A 17183-nucleotide genomic window follows, 5' to 3' on the forward strand; every position below is an offset into this window, starting at 1 on the left:
GCAAGTCCTTTTCTGTCCTTTCTGAACGTGAGATCATGTGCTGAGGTTTGAGTAGAAGTTGCGGTTGCAATCTAGCTTCTTGGATTACAGAGGCATTTGCAGGGTGTCTCAGAACTTGATAGTCACTTCCTTCTTTTTATCATCTACAGTACATCGCATGAATGAGGTCACCCATCAGTTTGGGGTCTAGTATCATCAATAGATGGAGGATGCCCCATTGTACATCTTGAATCTGAGCTGGCCAAGTGATGCTATCAGTGTCTTATCTCAGTGTCTGGAGTCTGGATGAGTCTGGATGGGGAGGAGCAGATGCAAGCTCAATCCTGCCAAGATGGAGTGGCTGTGGGTTTTGGGCCCCTTTACCTGGGGATTTTCTGTCTTGAATGGAATTGCACTTCCCCATTCAATACTGGTGCTCATTTTTTGGGGGGAGGGGGAGAATCTTGGATTCAAAGCTCTTGCTTAAAGAACAGATGGAAGCTGTGACCAAGAGGTCCTTTACACAGCTTTCGTTAATGTGGTAGTTGCATCCATTCCTGGATTGAGAAGCTCTTCAGATGGTCATTCATACTCTAGTTACTTCATGGTTTGACTACTGCAGTGCATTGTATGTGGGGTTGCTGTTGAAGGCCCTTCAGAAGCCGTAGCTGGCCCAAAATACAGGCAGTGTTGGTCATACTTCAATGTGCCCATGTGACACCACTTTTCCATGGCTTGCAGAGTTGCTAGTAGAGTTTTGATGCACTTCAAAGTATAAGCTTGTGTAAGGTATAAGCTCTTCATGGCATAAGCCAGGTTACTTGATGATTTCTGTCTGTATGATAAGGTTCCCCCAGAAATCCATATTACATTCTGATGATGTTCTGCAAGTTGTTGAAAACCTGGGTGTTCTCCCAAGCCTTGAGGTAGGGTGCTTGTGGAGTCCTATTTGGTTGGCTGTTGTGTAGTCTGTCCAGACGCTGAGATTTTTTTTATTGTTTTCCTGTTTTAAGTGTGAACCATCCATAGACATTTTAGAACTGAGCTGCTTTCAAATCAATCAATCAATTAATCAATCAGACAATCCAATCAGTCAACTAAGCAATCAACCAATCAAATAGCTCAGGGCTGGCTTCATACAGTAAAGTTAAGGAGATGGATTTTCAGAGGAGAGATAAAATCAGGAATGGCTGCCATTGCATGAATATGACAGATGAGAATTTCTCATTCCAAAAGGTTGGGCTTGAGACTGAGAGCAGATACAGGCTGTGACATCAAAGGATGACCTCAGAGCTGAGGTTCTAGAAGTCAGGTGAACTGCCATCTCTTCATGGGGTACGTTGGCAAGTGTGTCTTGCTGGGCCAATTAAGAACTTTGTTGTGGCCTGGAGAAGTTCGACCTGCTATCAGGCAAAAAATTGGAAAGTTGGAGCCTCACTTTGTCAGCTGTCACTTGGAATCTTCTGGAGCTCTTGACTTGGCACCCATAAAGGATAATACTCTGAATGCTTCTTTCTTTCGTTTTACCTGGCTGCTATGCTAACTTGACATGCAGTCAAATCATTTTGAACTTTGGGACTGAGGTAAGAGATGGGCCACTGATAAAATAAGCCTTCCTCAACTCTTCTTCCTCCTCAGAGGGTGATAACTATTGGCTGGTTGCCCTGCATCACAAGCCAGAGGACTTAAGTTGAAATATAAATTGCCTCCTGTAGATCTGCTTAGATCACTTCTGCTGAGCAGCTCTTTCTATCTCTGAGTGTGAGAAGTACCTGTATAGTCAATTAAGTTTGGAAAAACAGTATCTCTCACTGTTTGTCAGAGTTGAGGGCAGATGGGGCCCACAACACCTGGAAGGGCATAGGCTGGCATACTTCTGAATGCACATTCACAGAGACTGTACAGCGAGTGATTATACAGCCATCCGCACCAAAACGAACTGAAATTATTGTTCATTTATTTGTACCCATGATCTTTGTAGGTATCGATCATTGAGTGCTGATGGGACATATGTTACCTGTATATAATTGTATTTTCCACATCATAGGCAGAGGGCAGTTTATTTATCCTGAGTTTCTGCCTTACTGTTATCATGTAATACTGTATGTTGTTTCTACCTTATTTCTCTATGGAACTGACTGGGACACTCACCAGGAGCGTGCTCAGTAGCCCATAACATAGTCATCTAATACATACCCAAGTAAACCAATGTATACATTTGTGCACATTTAAGGTATATCTGAAAGGGGCTAGGATAGGCCAGCATTTGAATCTGAAAAGTCTCCTACTCAGATCTTGAAGTACATGAGTCTGTTTCTCTTAGCCTTGTACTGAGAGTTGTTCCCTGCAATCCTTTGTTGAGTGACTGTAACTGAGAACACTGCTGATTAGGTCAGGCTTAACAGAACATGGATTCACGGGAGCCCTATGCACTACAGAGCCTTATGTCAGTCTATTAGTTCAAGTTTGGATCTCCACTGTAAATCTTCCACACATTGCTTCTTCTCTTGCTATCAGTTGCTAGGGGGAATAAATGTATTCTCTTTTTCCTGGGACATCCCTTCATGTATCAGAAAACTGCTATCATGTCTCCCCTTAGCCTTCTCTTCTTTAAGCTAAACATACCAAGTTCTTCAATTACTGTTTGTAGGATTTAGCCTCCAAATCCCCGAACATCATTTTAAAATATTTTTTATTAAAAATTTAAAAAATAAAGATAAAAATTAATGCAAAGTAACATAAAATAAGGAAGAAAAAAACAGAAAAAATGCAAAGAGAAAGGAAAAAGTGCAAGGGGAAAAAAGCTAAAGGAAAATAGAAAAGAAAGAAATAAGATATCAAGAAATGGCTTTCAATACAAGTAGTTCTTGACTTATAACCACAGTTGAGCCTGGAATTTTGGTTGCGGTCATAAGTCGAATCCCCACACATTCAGACTTATTTTTATGATGGTCATTAAGTCAATCACCATGGTCATTAAGCAAATCACATGATCATAAGTTCAAATCCAGCCTAGCCCGGATCCAGCTTAGCTCCAATTCTGGGCAAATAATCAGGTCTTGAGGACCTTACAAAAGACCAGTAGGATTGGGGCCAACCTAATCTCTGGAGGGAGAAGTTTCCAGAGGGCAGTTGCTAAGACAGAGAAGGTGCATCTCCTGCTTCCTGCCACCAGGCATTCCTTGACTGACAGGACCCAGAGCATATTGCCTGATCAGACTGAATGGGTAGAAATAACTGGGAGAAGATGATCTCCAGATAACCCAGTCCCAAGCTTTGAAGGACTTTAAAAATGATAATGAGTTGTACCCAGAAGCGCAAGTAATGCAGTGCACATAGCGGTGATGTTACAGTCTGCCAAGTAACTGACACCATTTGCTACCCATGCAGCTGCATTCTGCACCAATTGAAGCTTCCAAATGTTCTTCAAGGGCTGTCCTGTGTAGAGTATATTGCAGTAGTCCAGATGGGAGGGCATGAGGGCATGACTGACAATGAGCAGGGCTTCCCAATCCAGGAATGGGTACAATTGGTGCACAATCAAAAGGTGTGCATAAGTACAGCTGCCATCTGTTCTTCCACTATAAGCTGTGAGTCCCAAGTGGACCCCCAATTTGCACATTGGGTCTGTCTGAGACAGCGCTGCCCCATCCAAAACTAAAGATGGAAACTCCTCAGCATTGGAAGGTCCAAACACTCATGAGCCAGTCTTGCTTAGGTTGAGCTGAAGCCTGCTGCATCCTATTTGGGCCCCTGCAGTCTCCAGACATTGGGACAGGATGTCCATGACATCACTCTGGCAGCCTGGGGTATAGATGAAAAGCTAGGTGTCATCAGCATACTGTTGATACCTCATCCTAAACTGTTGGATAACCTCATCTAATGTTCAGTGGCCTCAGGTAGATGTTAAACAGCATTAGTAGTTCTGTCTCCGACTACAGCTTCTTCCTTGCTTTCCCCCAGTGGTTTCTGAAACACTTCTGTAGCCTGTCCCACATGCATACTCTTTCCCAGGCTTCTGAAAACTTTGATGAGTTTTCTTATTCAAAACATTCTGAGTAAATCAACCTAGAAACTATTCTGGTTGCAAAAGACAGGAGGTGAGCAAGGTTGAGTGCTGTTAATAAGTTTTTTTTTAAAAATACATAAACCAAGCAAGACTTGAGCCTCTTCTCTATATATGTGTCTCTTAAATAATTACTTTGAAGTATTTCATGAGCTGACCACTCTTTCCACAATGCACAAGTCAGCTCTGGACATTTGGCAATGCCATCTGCACTTCCATTTTGTGTGCCTCTGCACTGCACTCTTGCTTCCTGATGTACAAAAACAACTCTCCCTATCAAAGTGCAACCTTCTCATCAACAGTTTGCCTCTAGATGTTTCTCTTTTCTTTGTAGATCTGCCAGCCTGGGGGGGGAACCCCTCCCATTTTCAGGGTACCAGAGATAACAGAAGCACATTGTTGAGGAGCAATGAAAGGTCTCTGCCTGTGGTTAGCTCTGTTGACCTGCCTCATGGTGAAAGTCTATGGCAAGATCTTCAATCGCTGTGATCTGGCAGCAATATTGCGACGCTGGGGATTGGATGGGCATGAGGGCTACAGTTTGGATAACTGTGAGTAGCCTCCTGACTGTTCTTTTTTAAAATAATGATTACAGCTTTCTATCTGAAAGGGTGGCAAAAAAGAAAGAAAGAAAGAACACATTGGTTTTGCTGAACGTGCTCATAGCACATATTTTAAAACAGACTGTAGAAAACCTGAGGCAGGAATATAAATGGCTCTGAATCCTGCATTCTTCCAGTGCTGTTCAGGTGCTGTGTTTGATTCTGGAACTTTTTCATGCGGCCACACTGTGCAGGAGTCAGCTAGTGCAAGGCTTATTTATATAGAGCTGCCTCGGCGAGATGGGTGATAGAGGTTTAACAATAAATTTAATTTTTTCCCCATAAAAAATAGAATGTTGTAAATAATTGGTTGGGGCACCTTTAGTACCTTTTGCCAATGAGCAGTGGAAGTATGGAGGATCAACACTTTAGGGTGTTCCACATCAGCTATCCCTTCTTAAACTATTCACATGGATAACCCAGCTGGCTTAGATATTTAGGTGAGAAACTATAGGTAATATGCCTCTCCCCCCCCCCGCCCCCCCGCAAACTAATTGCCAGTAGTCTTGATATTTTAGCAACAGTGGAAATAATATCCTGGGATTTGATGTAACTATGAATCAAATTGTTAGTGTTCTGGACCAGCCCTGAACACTTGGCAAGCCTCTTTCTAGCCTCAAGATTACATTAGCTATGCTAACACCTATTATGTCCTAAGGAAAGCTGATTGGACCCATTCACAGATTGTAGGATGTGAAGGTAGATCCAATTATATTCCATACATCCTTTGTGCTATTGGTTTGGCTTGAGATAATTTAATTGTTGCCAGACCAAATTTCCCTCCTTGTATTCTATAAAATTTTGGGCTGGCTGTGGCCCTGTTGTATGCCTTTGAGGCAGCATAATTAATTTGAGCCTTTTAATTAGAGTAGCCCCACAGTGAGATAGGCAGCAAATAAATCTAACACATAAATAAATAATAAAATTCCTTATTGTTTTAAAAATAACCTCTATATACTTATACTGATTTACCTCTTTGTTTATATATCTATTAACTGTTCATTTGTGCATGCAGCTGCTATTGGAAAACTTTTTTGTTTTTGTATAATTTATGATCAGTTGTTTATTTTTATAGATATAGTATATAGACTTGACTTCCATACTTGCAATAGCCACTAATGGAACTACGGGTCGAAATAGCCATCTTGTCCAACCCGCTTACCCAAAATGAAAAGGAACATGACCTGTCTGACATTAGTGACAAAGTTGGATGTATTATGTTATGCTGAAGCTGGTAAAGGATCCTCAGACCTAGGACAGTCTTTAACTTAGATGCAACAGATTGAAGAATGCTAATAACATTTGTAGCACTGTGATGCATCCAGCCTCTTTGTTGGCCTGGATTACATAGATATGTGGATTAGAAATAACAATAGCTTTACAGCTCTTTACAAAATCAGCATATTGCCCCCAACAATCTGGGTCCTCATTTTATTGACCTCGGAAGGATGGAAGGCTGAGTCAACCTTGAGCTGGTCAGGATCGAACTCCTGGCAGTGGGCATTCTAACCACTGCATTTTAACCACTACGCCACCACAGCTCTTGAAATCCTGCTGGAGAAAAGATGGAGAACATGCTTTTACTATTCAAAGAACACAAGACAAACAATAAAACATGTCTGAGCAACATAATGCTTAAGGCTCCAAACATTTATGAGTATAAATGTTTGAGTATCTGCAAATATTCAACACCCTGCCATCCAACCCTCTATTTTCCACTAGTTTAGTGTCTTACGCAGGATCTCTCTCTGCAAATTTTTCATTCCATGTCTTAACATAGTTATTTTGAAATAATATACAGTTCATATTTGTCAAATTGATACCCAGCTATTTTATTTTCTTCTCAATATTAAAACCTGTTTTATTCATCAGTTTTATTTGATCTTCTACATTCATGGTTTTTTGTTAATATCTTTGTCTTCTGTTGTTGACCTTGAAACCTGCTAATGTACCAAATTATTTTAGTTTTCCCATTAATATTTTTAAAGGATCTTCCAAACCAACATCAAAGTCAACTGCAAAAGCCCTGAACTTCTAAGTTTCTTTTTAAAGAATTTTAAAGAATTTTTATTCCCACAATTCTCTCCTCTTGTCTTAAATCTCTATTCAGTATTTTAAGAACCTAAATAAAACAAGAGAAAAGACAGTGGGTAATACCTATCTTGTTCCATTATCTCTGTTTTGTTAGATCTCCATTAGCAATTATTTGCTCCTTCTGTGAATTAAAATTTGATCTTAGCCATTTTATAAAGTTATCTTCAAAGTTCATATCTTCCAAATTTTTGAGCAAGAACCAATCATTTCAAATTATCAAAGCCCTTCTCTGCATCTAAGAAAATCAACACGGCTTATTTTTCATTAGATTGTTGTAAACTCAAAAATTTTAGTTCATTTTTATTTTAATTTCTTTTACTGTTAGCATAATTATAGTTGTAAAAAATTAATTTGATGAGAAATACTTCTCTGGAAATTTCTTTAATTCTTATTTTCTTTTTATCTCTTCCAAAACAGCTTGTCTTTCCTGTTTGCCTCTTCTTTTTGTGTCACAATTATATTGTATGAAATAACTTTTGATTTTAATTTCTTTTTACAATCCTCCACTATTGCTTCTTTCTGTAACATTTCACTAAGTCTCCATCTAAATAATTGGATTTCCTTTCATAAATCAAACTCGTAGGATTATGATCTGAAAAAGCCTTTGGTAATATCTCTATTTCAGAAATCTTAGTAGCCAAATTCTTTGAAGTTCAAATCATGTCTATTCTCGAAAAGGATCTATGTCTTTCAGAAATTTAGGTGTACTATCCCAAATTACCATTTTTGGGGATCCATATATCAACCAGCCCTAAACTGTCCATCAAATAAAAAAAATTGTTATTTGCTTTGGTGATTTTAATTTTTTTTTCAGACATTCCATCAAGCTGTGGGGAAATCTCTCCATTCCAATCCCCCATTAAACACCAATTTTCATAAGAGAAACCTATTGATCTCTCCATAGGTTCTTTATAGTAGAGGTCCCCATCTTTTTGGGCACCAGGGACCGGTTCCGTGGAGAGAGGTTTTTCCATGGACCGGAAAGTGCGTGGTTTTGTGTGCTGTCTACATCCCATGGATGGAGCTTTGCTTGTTTGTGTGGACCGGTTGCTGGCATGCCGCAGCCCGTACCGGTCCACAGACCGGGGGTTGGGGACCCCTGCTTTATAGAACAGTGATTTATTCTCATTTAGAACATAGATTCCCAGTATCAAAGTCTTAGTATCATGCAAATTAGCTTACGACCCAAAAAATCTTCCCTGGATAACAGTCAATGCAAGTTTTGATTTTAGTTGGGTCTTTATACACAAGACAACTCCATTTCTTTTTTTAGCTGTTGCTGAGATAAATTCTTCACCCAAATATTTATAAATCAAATATTTTATTTCTTTTTTTCTAATGTGTGTCTCTTGTAGGCAAATTACATCTTGTTTTATTTTTCAAATAATGTTTTTTTCCCCTCTCTTGAGAAGCATTGGCTTCATCTATATTCCATGTTAAGCATTTGTATTCTACTTGTATTTACTAAAAAAAACCCCACCTTGTAAAATGAATAATTATTGCAGAATACCAAATTCTTTCCTGTGCATGAGATTATTTTGCATTTAACTTGAGAAAATGAAGACTATGCAGGTAGTCCTGGACTTATGACCACAATAGCGCCCAAAAATTCTTTTGCTAAGTGAGACATTTGTCAAGGGAGTTTTGCCCCATTGTTATGACCTTCTTTTCCACAGTTGTTAAGTGAATCAGTGCAGTTGTTATTAAGACAGTTGTGAAGTGCACCTGGCTTCCCCATTGACTTTGCTTGTCAGAAGGTCACAAAAGGGGGATCACACGACTCCGGGGTACTGCGACAGTCATAAATACGAGTCATTTGCCAAGCATCTGAATTTGGATCATGTGATCATGGGGATGCTGCAACGTTCGTGAGAAAAACGGTCATAAGACACTGTTTTCAGTGCTGTTGTAAATCTGAACGGTCGCTAAAAGAACCGTTGTAAGTCAAGGATCACCTGTATCCCACTAATCTTTAAGTTCCTTTCCAAATTGATCTTCCGGGACTAATTTCTGTATTCTACTACAAGCGTACAAGCAGGCCATGTATCTTCACATATATACCCCCAGCTACCCAGTGTGCCATTGCGATTCAAGCCTTAGGCCAGGGGTAGGCAACCTTGGCTCTTTTATGACTCGTGGACTTCAACTCCCAGAATTCCTGAGCCAGCATGGCTCAGCTTGGCAACCTCTCCCTTTCCCCTTAGCGTGGCTGGCTCAGGAATTCTGGGAGTTGAAGTCCACGAGTCATAAAAGAGCCAAGGTTGCCTACCCCTGCCTTAGGCAAACTGGATTCATCATGTAGTGCTAATAATCTGTCTGTAAAACGAACGGTCTTATTTCTGGCGTGATTTCTTATTTCTTACCTGCTTCTTTTCTGAACCAAACTTCCACACGGATGTGAATCTGTACATCATTTTCTCCCTTCAGGGGTCTGCTTGGCATATTTTGCGAGTGGTTTCAACACAGCTAAGGTGACCCAGAACTCTGATGGTACTTCTGAATATGGCATTTTCCAGATCAACAGTCGCTCCTGGTGTGCTGATCACCACAGCACTTCGAAGAACCTCTGCAGCTTATCTTGTCGTGGTAAGTGGTTTTTTTTCTAAAATATTCCTGTTAAAGTCCAGAGAGAATGTTGGATCTGGGTCTGGATTTCTTTTAATTTCTCATTTTTGTTAACGTGCCAAAGCTTTTTTATTAAAAGAGAATTATAGGTAACTCAGGATTGAACTGTGCCGTCCTTGGTGCTCTCTGAGTTTGGTTGTTTTCTTGCAGATGTTTAATTACTGTACCTGACAAAAGACCCAGTAGCCTGAGAAGAAAAAAAAACAGGATTCATCTACAACATACAGTGTAAGGACTGGAGCAGCCACTATATACTGTATGACAGACAGGCAGAAGATTAGCAGAGAGCATCCAGGAACATCAACTAGCAGGCAGAGGACATGATGAAAACTCCTTAATTTCACAACACATGGACAGATTCAATTGTAGTTTCAGCTGGGAAACTATGAGCATCCTACACCAAGCCAAATCTAAAAATGCTAGCAATTTCCTGAAAGCTTGGCATTCAGATAAATCAGCCATCAACAGACACATAGAGATAAACCACATTTATTCATCATTCAAAAAAGACAATAGCAATAGTATATACCGCTCTATAGTGCTTTACAAGAGGGATCCCCAATCCCCACTCCATGGCCCAATAACAGACTGCAGCCAGTTGGGAACCAGGCCGCGCAAGCTCCATTTTTGTCAGTGTCAGACATGCATACAAAACCATCCCTTCTCCTCCCGTCCCTGCTGCTGCCGGTGCACAAAACTGGAAAGGTTGGGGACCACTGCTTTACAGCACTCTCTGAATGGTGTACAATGTCAACATATTGCCCCCCAACAATCTGGGTCCTCATTTTAGTGACCTCAGAAGGCTGGAAGGCTTGAGTCAACCTTGAGCCAGTCAGGATCGAACTCCTGGCTGTGGGCAGAGTTAGTCTGCTATACTGCATTCTAACCAGTAGTTCACCATGGCTCCAGTAAAAAAAGCTAAGAGACAAACAGATCAGAACACATTCTCTCTAGTAGCCAATAACACTGGCAGGTCAAGCTACTGTGTATAAACAGAGAACTAACTCCACATTCACTAACATTAATGATGTTGTCTAGTCAGATAATAAAATGTCTATAAGCAAACAACCAAGCTCAGAGAGCACCAAGGCACTCCACAGCTATTCATTGAACATTTTTGCTTTTCACAAATGTTGCATGTTATTTCCCATGCACATTACTTTCAGCCTATGTATTTTGTAGAATTTTCAGTATAAAATATCTTTGTTCACACCCCCACACACCCCCACACACACAACCTGGATTATAAATTTTAGAAATATGCAAATGAACATGTAAATTGTATAATAGTTGGAAGTCATAAAACTGGAAAAACATGCCTTCAAATCTCAAAATCAACTAATTTCTCCTCCATTCCTAGGTGGAAGTAGTGAGCCTATAAACAGGATGAACAAATCAACGACAGACATGCAATTGCTTAGATTCCTTATGTACACAAATCAAATATCCTACATTCATGGATTTAGCGCACTTTTTAGAGTGCTAGGGTTTTTTTTAGTGCTAAATCTATATTTTAGAAATAGCACTAGGGCTGCAGTCCTGTGCTATCGAAAAATCCATTTAAACTGGGAAAGAGATTCATGTTTTGCCAGCTGGGTGCTATTGGTTCTGTCATTTATGAATCCACTTCGGGTTTCCAACTGCAAGGGGTTAATGTGACCATATTCTTCCTTTTTAAGGGGGAGAAAGTTGTACCATTTTGCCTGTCCCACAGGTTACCCACTAGCATTGCCAATCATGGCCATTCTCCATCAGCCGAGACAGAGGGTGAGGCAGGAAGAAACTTCATGCATGTTTTTTGTTTAAACAAAAGAGATGTACTTTGAGACTTGCAAGATTGATGTCAGCCTTTTGAGATAGTCCAGACAGGAAGCATCAGCCATGAGTAGTAACACCATCTTCACTGTAAGTTAAAGTAAGAGAAACTTCCAAATCTGAAAGCAGATCTTTTTTCCAGCCTTGTCAATGTCCCTTACCCATCTAAGTATATATGGCTGAGCTTCAAGGTTTATTATTTCTCAAGTTCCTAAGAAGCTATTTTAGGGAACAGGATGTTTCACTTGTCCTGACCCGAATGTTGCATTTCTATTGTAATTGTCATCCAATTAAAGAAGGTGTGCATTTTAATTTTGTATTGCTATGCTGAAAGTTCCACCTTCCGTCGTGGGCATCTCCAGTTTAAGGACATCTCCCTTAGTGGAGAAGGTTTGGATTTTAACCTCCTAAAAAGCAAAGATTGACTAGATCAATATGGAAAATTGTCAGGTTGAGTTGTTAGGTCTGTTGGCTGTTTTGTTCGAATGTCTCCCATTCTATTCCATGCCACAATTATTTCCCGTTTGCTCACTAGATTTGGTGACTGATGAAATCATCGATGATATAATTTGTGTCAAGAGAGCTGTAGCAGGTCCAGAAGGTTTGGAAGCCTGGTAAGGGATTAAATTTATCTTTCATCAGCATTGATTTTCTCCTTCACCCAGCCCTCCAGTCACACATCAAATACAACTTGAGCTTTTCCCTATTTGCACCCAATTCTGGCTCAAATAATGGCCCTCCAATATCTTTTTCTGCTGAGTCCTCATCATAATGTCTTCCTCTTGTCCTCAGACTATGACAAAGAGAGAGGGAGAGAGAGAGGGAGGGGGGAGGGAGGGAGAGGGAGAGGCACAGAGAGAGGGGAGGGAGAGGGGGAGAAAATGGGGAGGGAGAGGGAGGGGAAGAGAGAGAGGGGAAGAGGAAGAGGGAGAGAGAGAGGGAGAGAGGAAAAGGGAAAGAGGGAGAGAGGGGAAGAGAGAGAGAGGGAGAGGGGAAGAGGGAGAGAGGAAGAGAGAGAGAGGGGAAGAGGGACAGAGGGGGGAAGAGGGAGGTGGGAAGAGAGGGAGAGAGGAGAGGAAGAGGGAGAGGAAGAGGGGAGAGAGGGTGGGGTTTCTTTCAAAGGAAAGTCAGGGGCAAACATTGGTTTGAAACACAACCAGGAGAGGGATTCATAATGGGGACAACATATTTCATGCTGGAATAGTTCTCTGTTGACCCAGAGATGGGTGAGGAGCACTCTTAAGTTTATGCAATATGGAAGAAAGTGCACAGGCCACTTTACAACTGTCTACTTCTCTTATCATCTCACTGCCTTATTTTTTTTTTATTTCCACATAGCTGTATTTTCTTTTCTCTTTTCTTAATTTTGTCCTCTAGGGATGGCTGGCGAAATCATTGCCATGGAAAAAACCTGCATTACTGGACAGCTACCTGTAAACTGTGAATTGATTGTACCACCAACAGAATTTATCATCTGCTAATCAGCTTCTTTATCTGCTTGTGCTCTTCAGTTGTGATCACAGAGTACAATCTGATCAAAGGCATTTTACAGAATAAAGATTCTTTTTGAGATAATAAGTTTCATGGGTTTGTTTGACCAAGGGTGGCTTTGGCAAAGGTGGTGGTGGTGGTGGTGGTGATAATGGTGGTGGTGGAGGTGAAGTATTGGATCAAAACTTAGGATGCCATACTTTTTAACTTTCTCTCCCCAAAACTTTCTGGAACATCAAGATCTGTATCCCAACTTTGGATTAGTGACAGAGTTGCTACCACTACCTGTTTTCCAGTGGCACCTCATCTGGCACCCTTCCCCTAATCCCAGTATGTGAGAAACATAAGGTTCTCACTACCAATGCTACCTTTTGTAGTAATAAAAAGGTTAAAATGGAGAAAAAGAGAAAGAATTCATATCATGCAACCTCCTTATCTTGTAGCATAGATGCATGAAACTAGGATTTCATCTCTCCCTATTATTTGAGAGATAGATTAATCTCATAAGAGATCAACAAAATAAAATTTTGTTTCAAAAAGATTGTGTAGGATATACAGTGCATTGAGAAAGCATTCAGACCTCCTTCACTTCTGTCAATTTTGTTATGCTCCAGCCTGATTCTACAGTTGTTGAAATTCATTTTTTTCTCATTAATCTACAATCAGTACCCCATAATGACAAAGTGAAAACAAAATCTTAGAAATGTCTGTACATTTATTAAAAAGAAAAAGTGAACTATCACATTGGCATAAGTATTCAGACCCTTTGCAACAACACTTGAAATTTAGTTCTGGTGCCTCCCATTTCTCTTGATCGTTGCTGACATGTTTCTACATCTTGATTGGAGTCCATCTGTGGTAAATTAAATTGCTTGGACATGATTTGGAAAGGCACATACCTCTCTAGAAGGCCTCGCAGTTGACAATGCATACTGTAACAAAGCAAAAGCCATGAGGACAAAAGAACTGCCTGCAGAGCTCAGAGACAGGATTATTGCAAGGCAGAGATCTGGGGAAGACTACAATAAAATTTCTACTGCACAGAAGGTTCTCCAAAGCACAATGGCCTCCATAATTCTCAAATGGAAGACGTTTGGCACAATCAGGACTCTTCCAAGAGCTGGTTGCCCAGTCAAACTGAGCAATTGGGAAAGAAGGGCCTTAGTAAGAGAGGTGACCAAGAACCCGATGGTCACTCTGACTGAGCTCCAGAGATCCTGTGTGGAGATGGGACAGAGTTCCAGAAGGACAGCATCACTGCAGCCTCCATCAATTTGGGCTGTATGGCAGAGTGGCTAGACAGAAGCCTCTCCTCAGTGCAAGACACATGAAAGCACACTTGGAGTTTGCAAAAAAGCACCTGAAGGACTCTCAGACTATGAGGAACAAGATTCTCTGGTCTGATGAAACCAAGATTGAACTATTTGGCCTCAATTCTAAACGTTATGTCTGGAGGAAACCAGGCACTGCTCATCACCTGCCCAATACCATCCGAACAGTGAAACATGGTGGCAACATCATGCTGTGGGGGTGTTTTTCAGCAGCAGGGACTGGGAGAGTGGTCAAGGTTGAGGGAAAGCTGAATGGAGCAAAGTAAAGGGATATCTTCAATGAAAACCTGTTCCACAGCACTCAGGACCCCAGACTGGGCCAAAGGTTCATTTTTCAACATGACAATGATCCCAAGCACACAGCCAAGACAACCCAGGAGTGGCTTAGGGACAACTTTGTGACTGTCCTAGAGTGGCCCAGCCAGAGCCCTGACTTGAACCCTATTGAACATCTCTGGAGGGACTTGAAAATGGCTGTCCACTGATGATCGCCATCCAACCTGACTGAGCTTGAGAAGATTTGCAAGGAAGAATGGCAGAAAATCCCCCAATCCAGGTGTGCAAAGCTTGTTGCATCATACCCAAAAAGACCCGAGGCTGTAATTGCTGCCAAAGGTGCTTCAACAAAGCACTGACTGAAGGGTCTGAATACTTACACCAATGTGGTATTTCTGTTTTTTCTTTTTAATAAATTTACAGATATTTCTAAAATTCTGTTTTCACTTTGTCATTATCGGGTACTGAGTGTAGATTAATGAGAAAAAAATGAATTTCAACAACTGTAGTATCAGGCTGCAACATAACAAAATTGACAAAAGTGAAGGGGGGGCTGAATACCTTTTGAATGTACTGTACACACAAAAGAAACTTATGAAAATACATGCAATGTTCTAGGCAGACCACAAGATGGTGCTGAGAGCTAAGAAATGACACCTAGATTATGCTTCCATTTCAAAGACAAAAATAAGCTTCAGCCCAGTTTGTGATAGAAATAAGAAAGCTCAGGTCAGACAGAATAATAAGGCAAGAAGCATATTTGTATCTTTGTGAATTTATAGTTCAAAAAGAACCATTAAGCAATGAAAGCTTGCCTTTTCTGACCAGAAGCTGAGCAGAAATACCGCATATAAAAAAGTATATACTAATAGCATTTCCTTATGTTTCTCACTACACCATGGTGCCACCCCCACACCCAATTCCAACCTTTAACTCCTGAAATGCCCACAATTCTGTATGATAGCTGCAGTGGGATGCTGGGAGATGGGAGGCAGCCTGGGCCAAGAATTCTCTTCAGTAGATAACCCTTGAAACACAAACGCAAATAATAGCCAGCAATTGGTGTAGCAGCGTTTCCTACCTTGAAACAATACATCTATAATACTACTGATGCAAAAATCTATCACAATTGTTCATAACTCCATGTCTCCCCCTCTTCACTGTAACAGTGTTATGGCATCCTATGATCAATGGAAGGGGCAGTTACTCATCCAAAACCTGGGACTGTCTGTATTTGGAAAATCTTCCTGCCTTGGTCTTCCAAGAGATGCAGCCTTTGAAAACCTGCCATAATTCCTTGTCTGTTTTAAGAAATGTTTAGGGAGCTTGCTTACAAAAGGTAGAAATTATTTTTTCACCATCTTTGGAGGATTTCCTCCCCTTTGTTGCCATTAGTATGTTCTGAAAGTCTATTATGTAGCTACTGCTGCATTGCCAGCTTTTGACTATGCTCAGCTTCTTTATCCCCCCACTTTCCCCCCAATTCAATAAAGTGACAGAATACTTGTCAAAAGTCCCAGACATTGAGAATCTCCTTTGCTGTCTCAGTTTTTGGGAATTGACTTTGCAGTAAAATGATACTGAGAAAGCGGTAGATGGATTCATTTCTCTCCTACCATACCAATTTCTCTCCTATTTATCGGCGAAGCAACATCAGAAACTGAAAAGAAGGTGGAACAAGAAGATGGTTTTGTCAATGAAGGGAGTCATGCAATACTCAGGGAAAACTATGTGTGCTCTTAGATCCATCTACAGAAAGTGAATGGCATGAGTGGAAGGAGTAAAATAATGGGGGAATCCACCAATCAGGTACCATAGTAAGAGTGGTCCAAGCAGAACAGATGATTATAATCTTATTGTCCCTCCTCCCTCTTAGATGTTATACAAATCCCTTCAATCCTTCATTTGATTCCTGTCTTTCTTAATCTTCAAATCTATACATTCTTGTTTCTTTTTTCTTTTAGCAAAATGTCCACATAAGGTTCACAAAAGTATTTGGGTTTTTTTTTCTCTCTGACCATTTCTGTGATTGCTGACATTTTCACCATCCATTCTCTCACTGTGGGGGTTTCCTTATTCTTTCACCATTGTGCATTCCTAAGGGAGCATTTTTTTTTTGCAAAATATTTAGCAGCACCAGGTTGTGCCCTGCAGAATTTTACCTGCTCCCTTTGCAGCCTGCAGAGAGCAAGCAGCCTGGTTTATATCAACGCCTGCAGCAGCGCATGGCCTTGGATGAAATGAACTCCCAAACAATTGCTGCAGTTCTAGAATTTCCCAGATGTTCTCAAGAGGAGAAGAGGGCTGATATCCCAGGGCAGCTACAGCTTCTATGACAAAGCAAGGGTGGCTGTGGTCCCTCCAATTTCAATGCCACCTATTGACCTCTCTTCTTACAGATGGTGAGCTTGTTGGGTTGATTGGGGGGGACTGGATGAGACCCCCAAGTACCTGAGTTGCAGTATCATGTGTTGCCTCTTTGAAAGGAAAGAGGCTAATAAAGGAGTGTGGGGGGGGAATATATCCATTTGATATGCCTTAATAGTTCATAACAGATGCTCTTAATATCACTGGTTGTAGGGGGCAACTTCACACTGATGGTTCAAACATCAACATCATACTACCAATTCTGGGCTCCGTTTCTCTCCTAGAGCATTTTACAGGATATTTTTGCTGGGATGAGGGAATTCACCAGATAAGCAGCTTCAGTGGCTATAGAAACTGGAAATTATTTCACTTGACTCCCAACCTTTAAAACTAATTACATATTAAATAATTTCCTACATCTAAAGCTCTTGTTTTTTTTTTTTTTTTTTTGCTTTGCTGTGTCTTCTGATCACTTTGCCTTGTATTCTTGTGGCTGGTGCTTCTAATTTGGGGGCAAATATTATTCTCAAAAAAGTC

At 40.7% G+C, this 17183-nt stretch overlaps 1 protein-coding gene across 1 annotated transcript; it reads left to right on the forward strand.

Annotated features, from left to right (window-relative positions):
* Window positions 1-4454: 4454 nt before the first annotated feature.
* Window positions 4455-12625, forward strand: LOC107300088 (lysozyme C). The gene is made up of 4 exons (XM_029286927.1): window positions 4455-4596; window positions 9169-9327; window positions 11717-11795; window positions 12559-12625. The coding sequence occupies exons 1-4, from the start codon at window positions 4455-4457 to the stop codon at window positions 12623-12625; spliced, it is 447 nt and encodes a 148-aa protein (XP_029142760.1).
* The last annotated feature ends 4558 nt before the right edge of the window (window positions 12626-17183 follow it).

This window comes from Protobothrops mucrosquamatus, unplaced genomic scaffold, assembly GCF_001527695.2.
Source record: "Protobothrops mucrosquamatus isolate PMUCROS unplaced genomic scaffold, P.Mucros_1.0 scaffold_234, whole genome shotgun sequence".
Lineage (NCBI taxonomy): Eukaryota > Metazoa > Chordata > Lepidosauria > Squamata > Viperidae > Protobothrops > Protobothrops mucrosquamatus.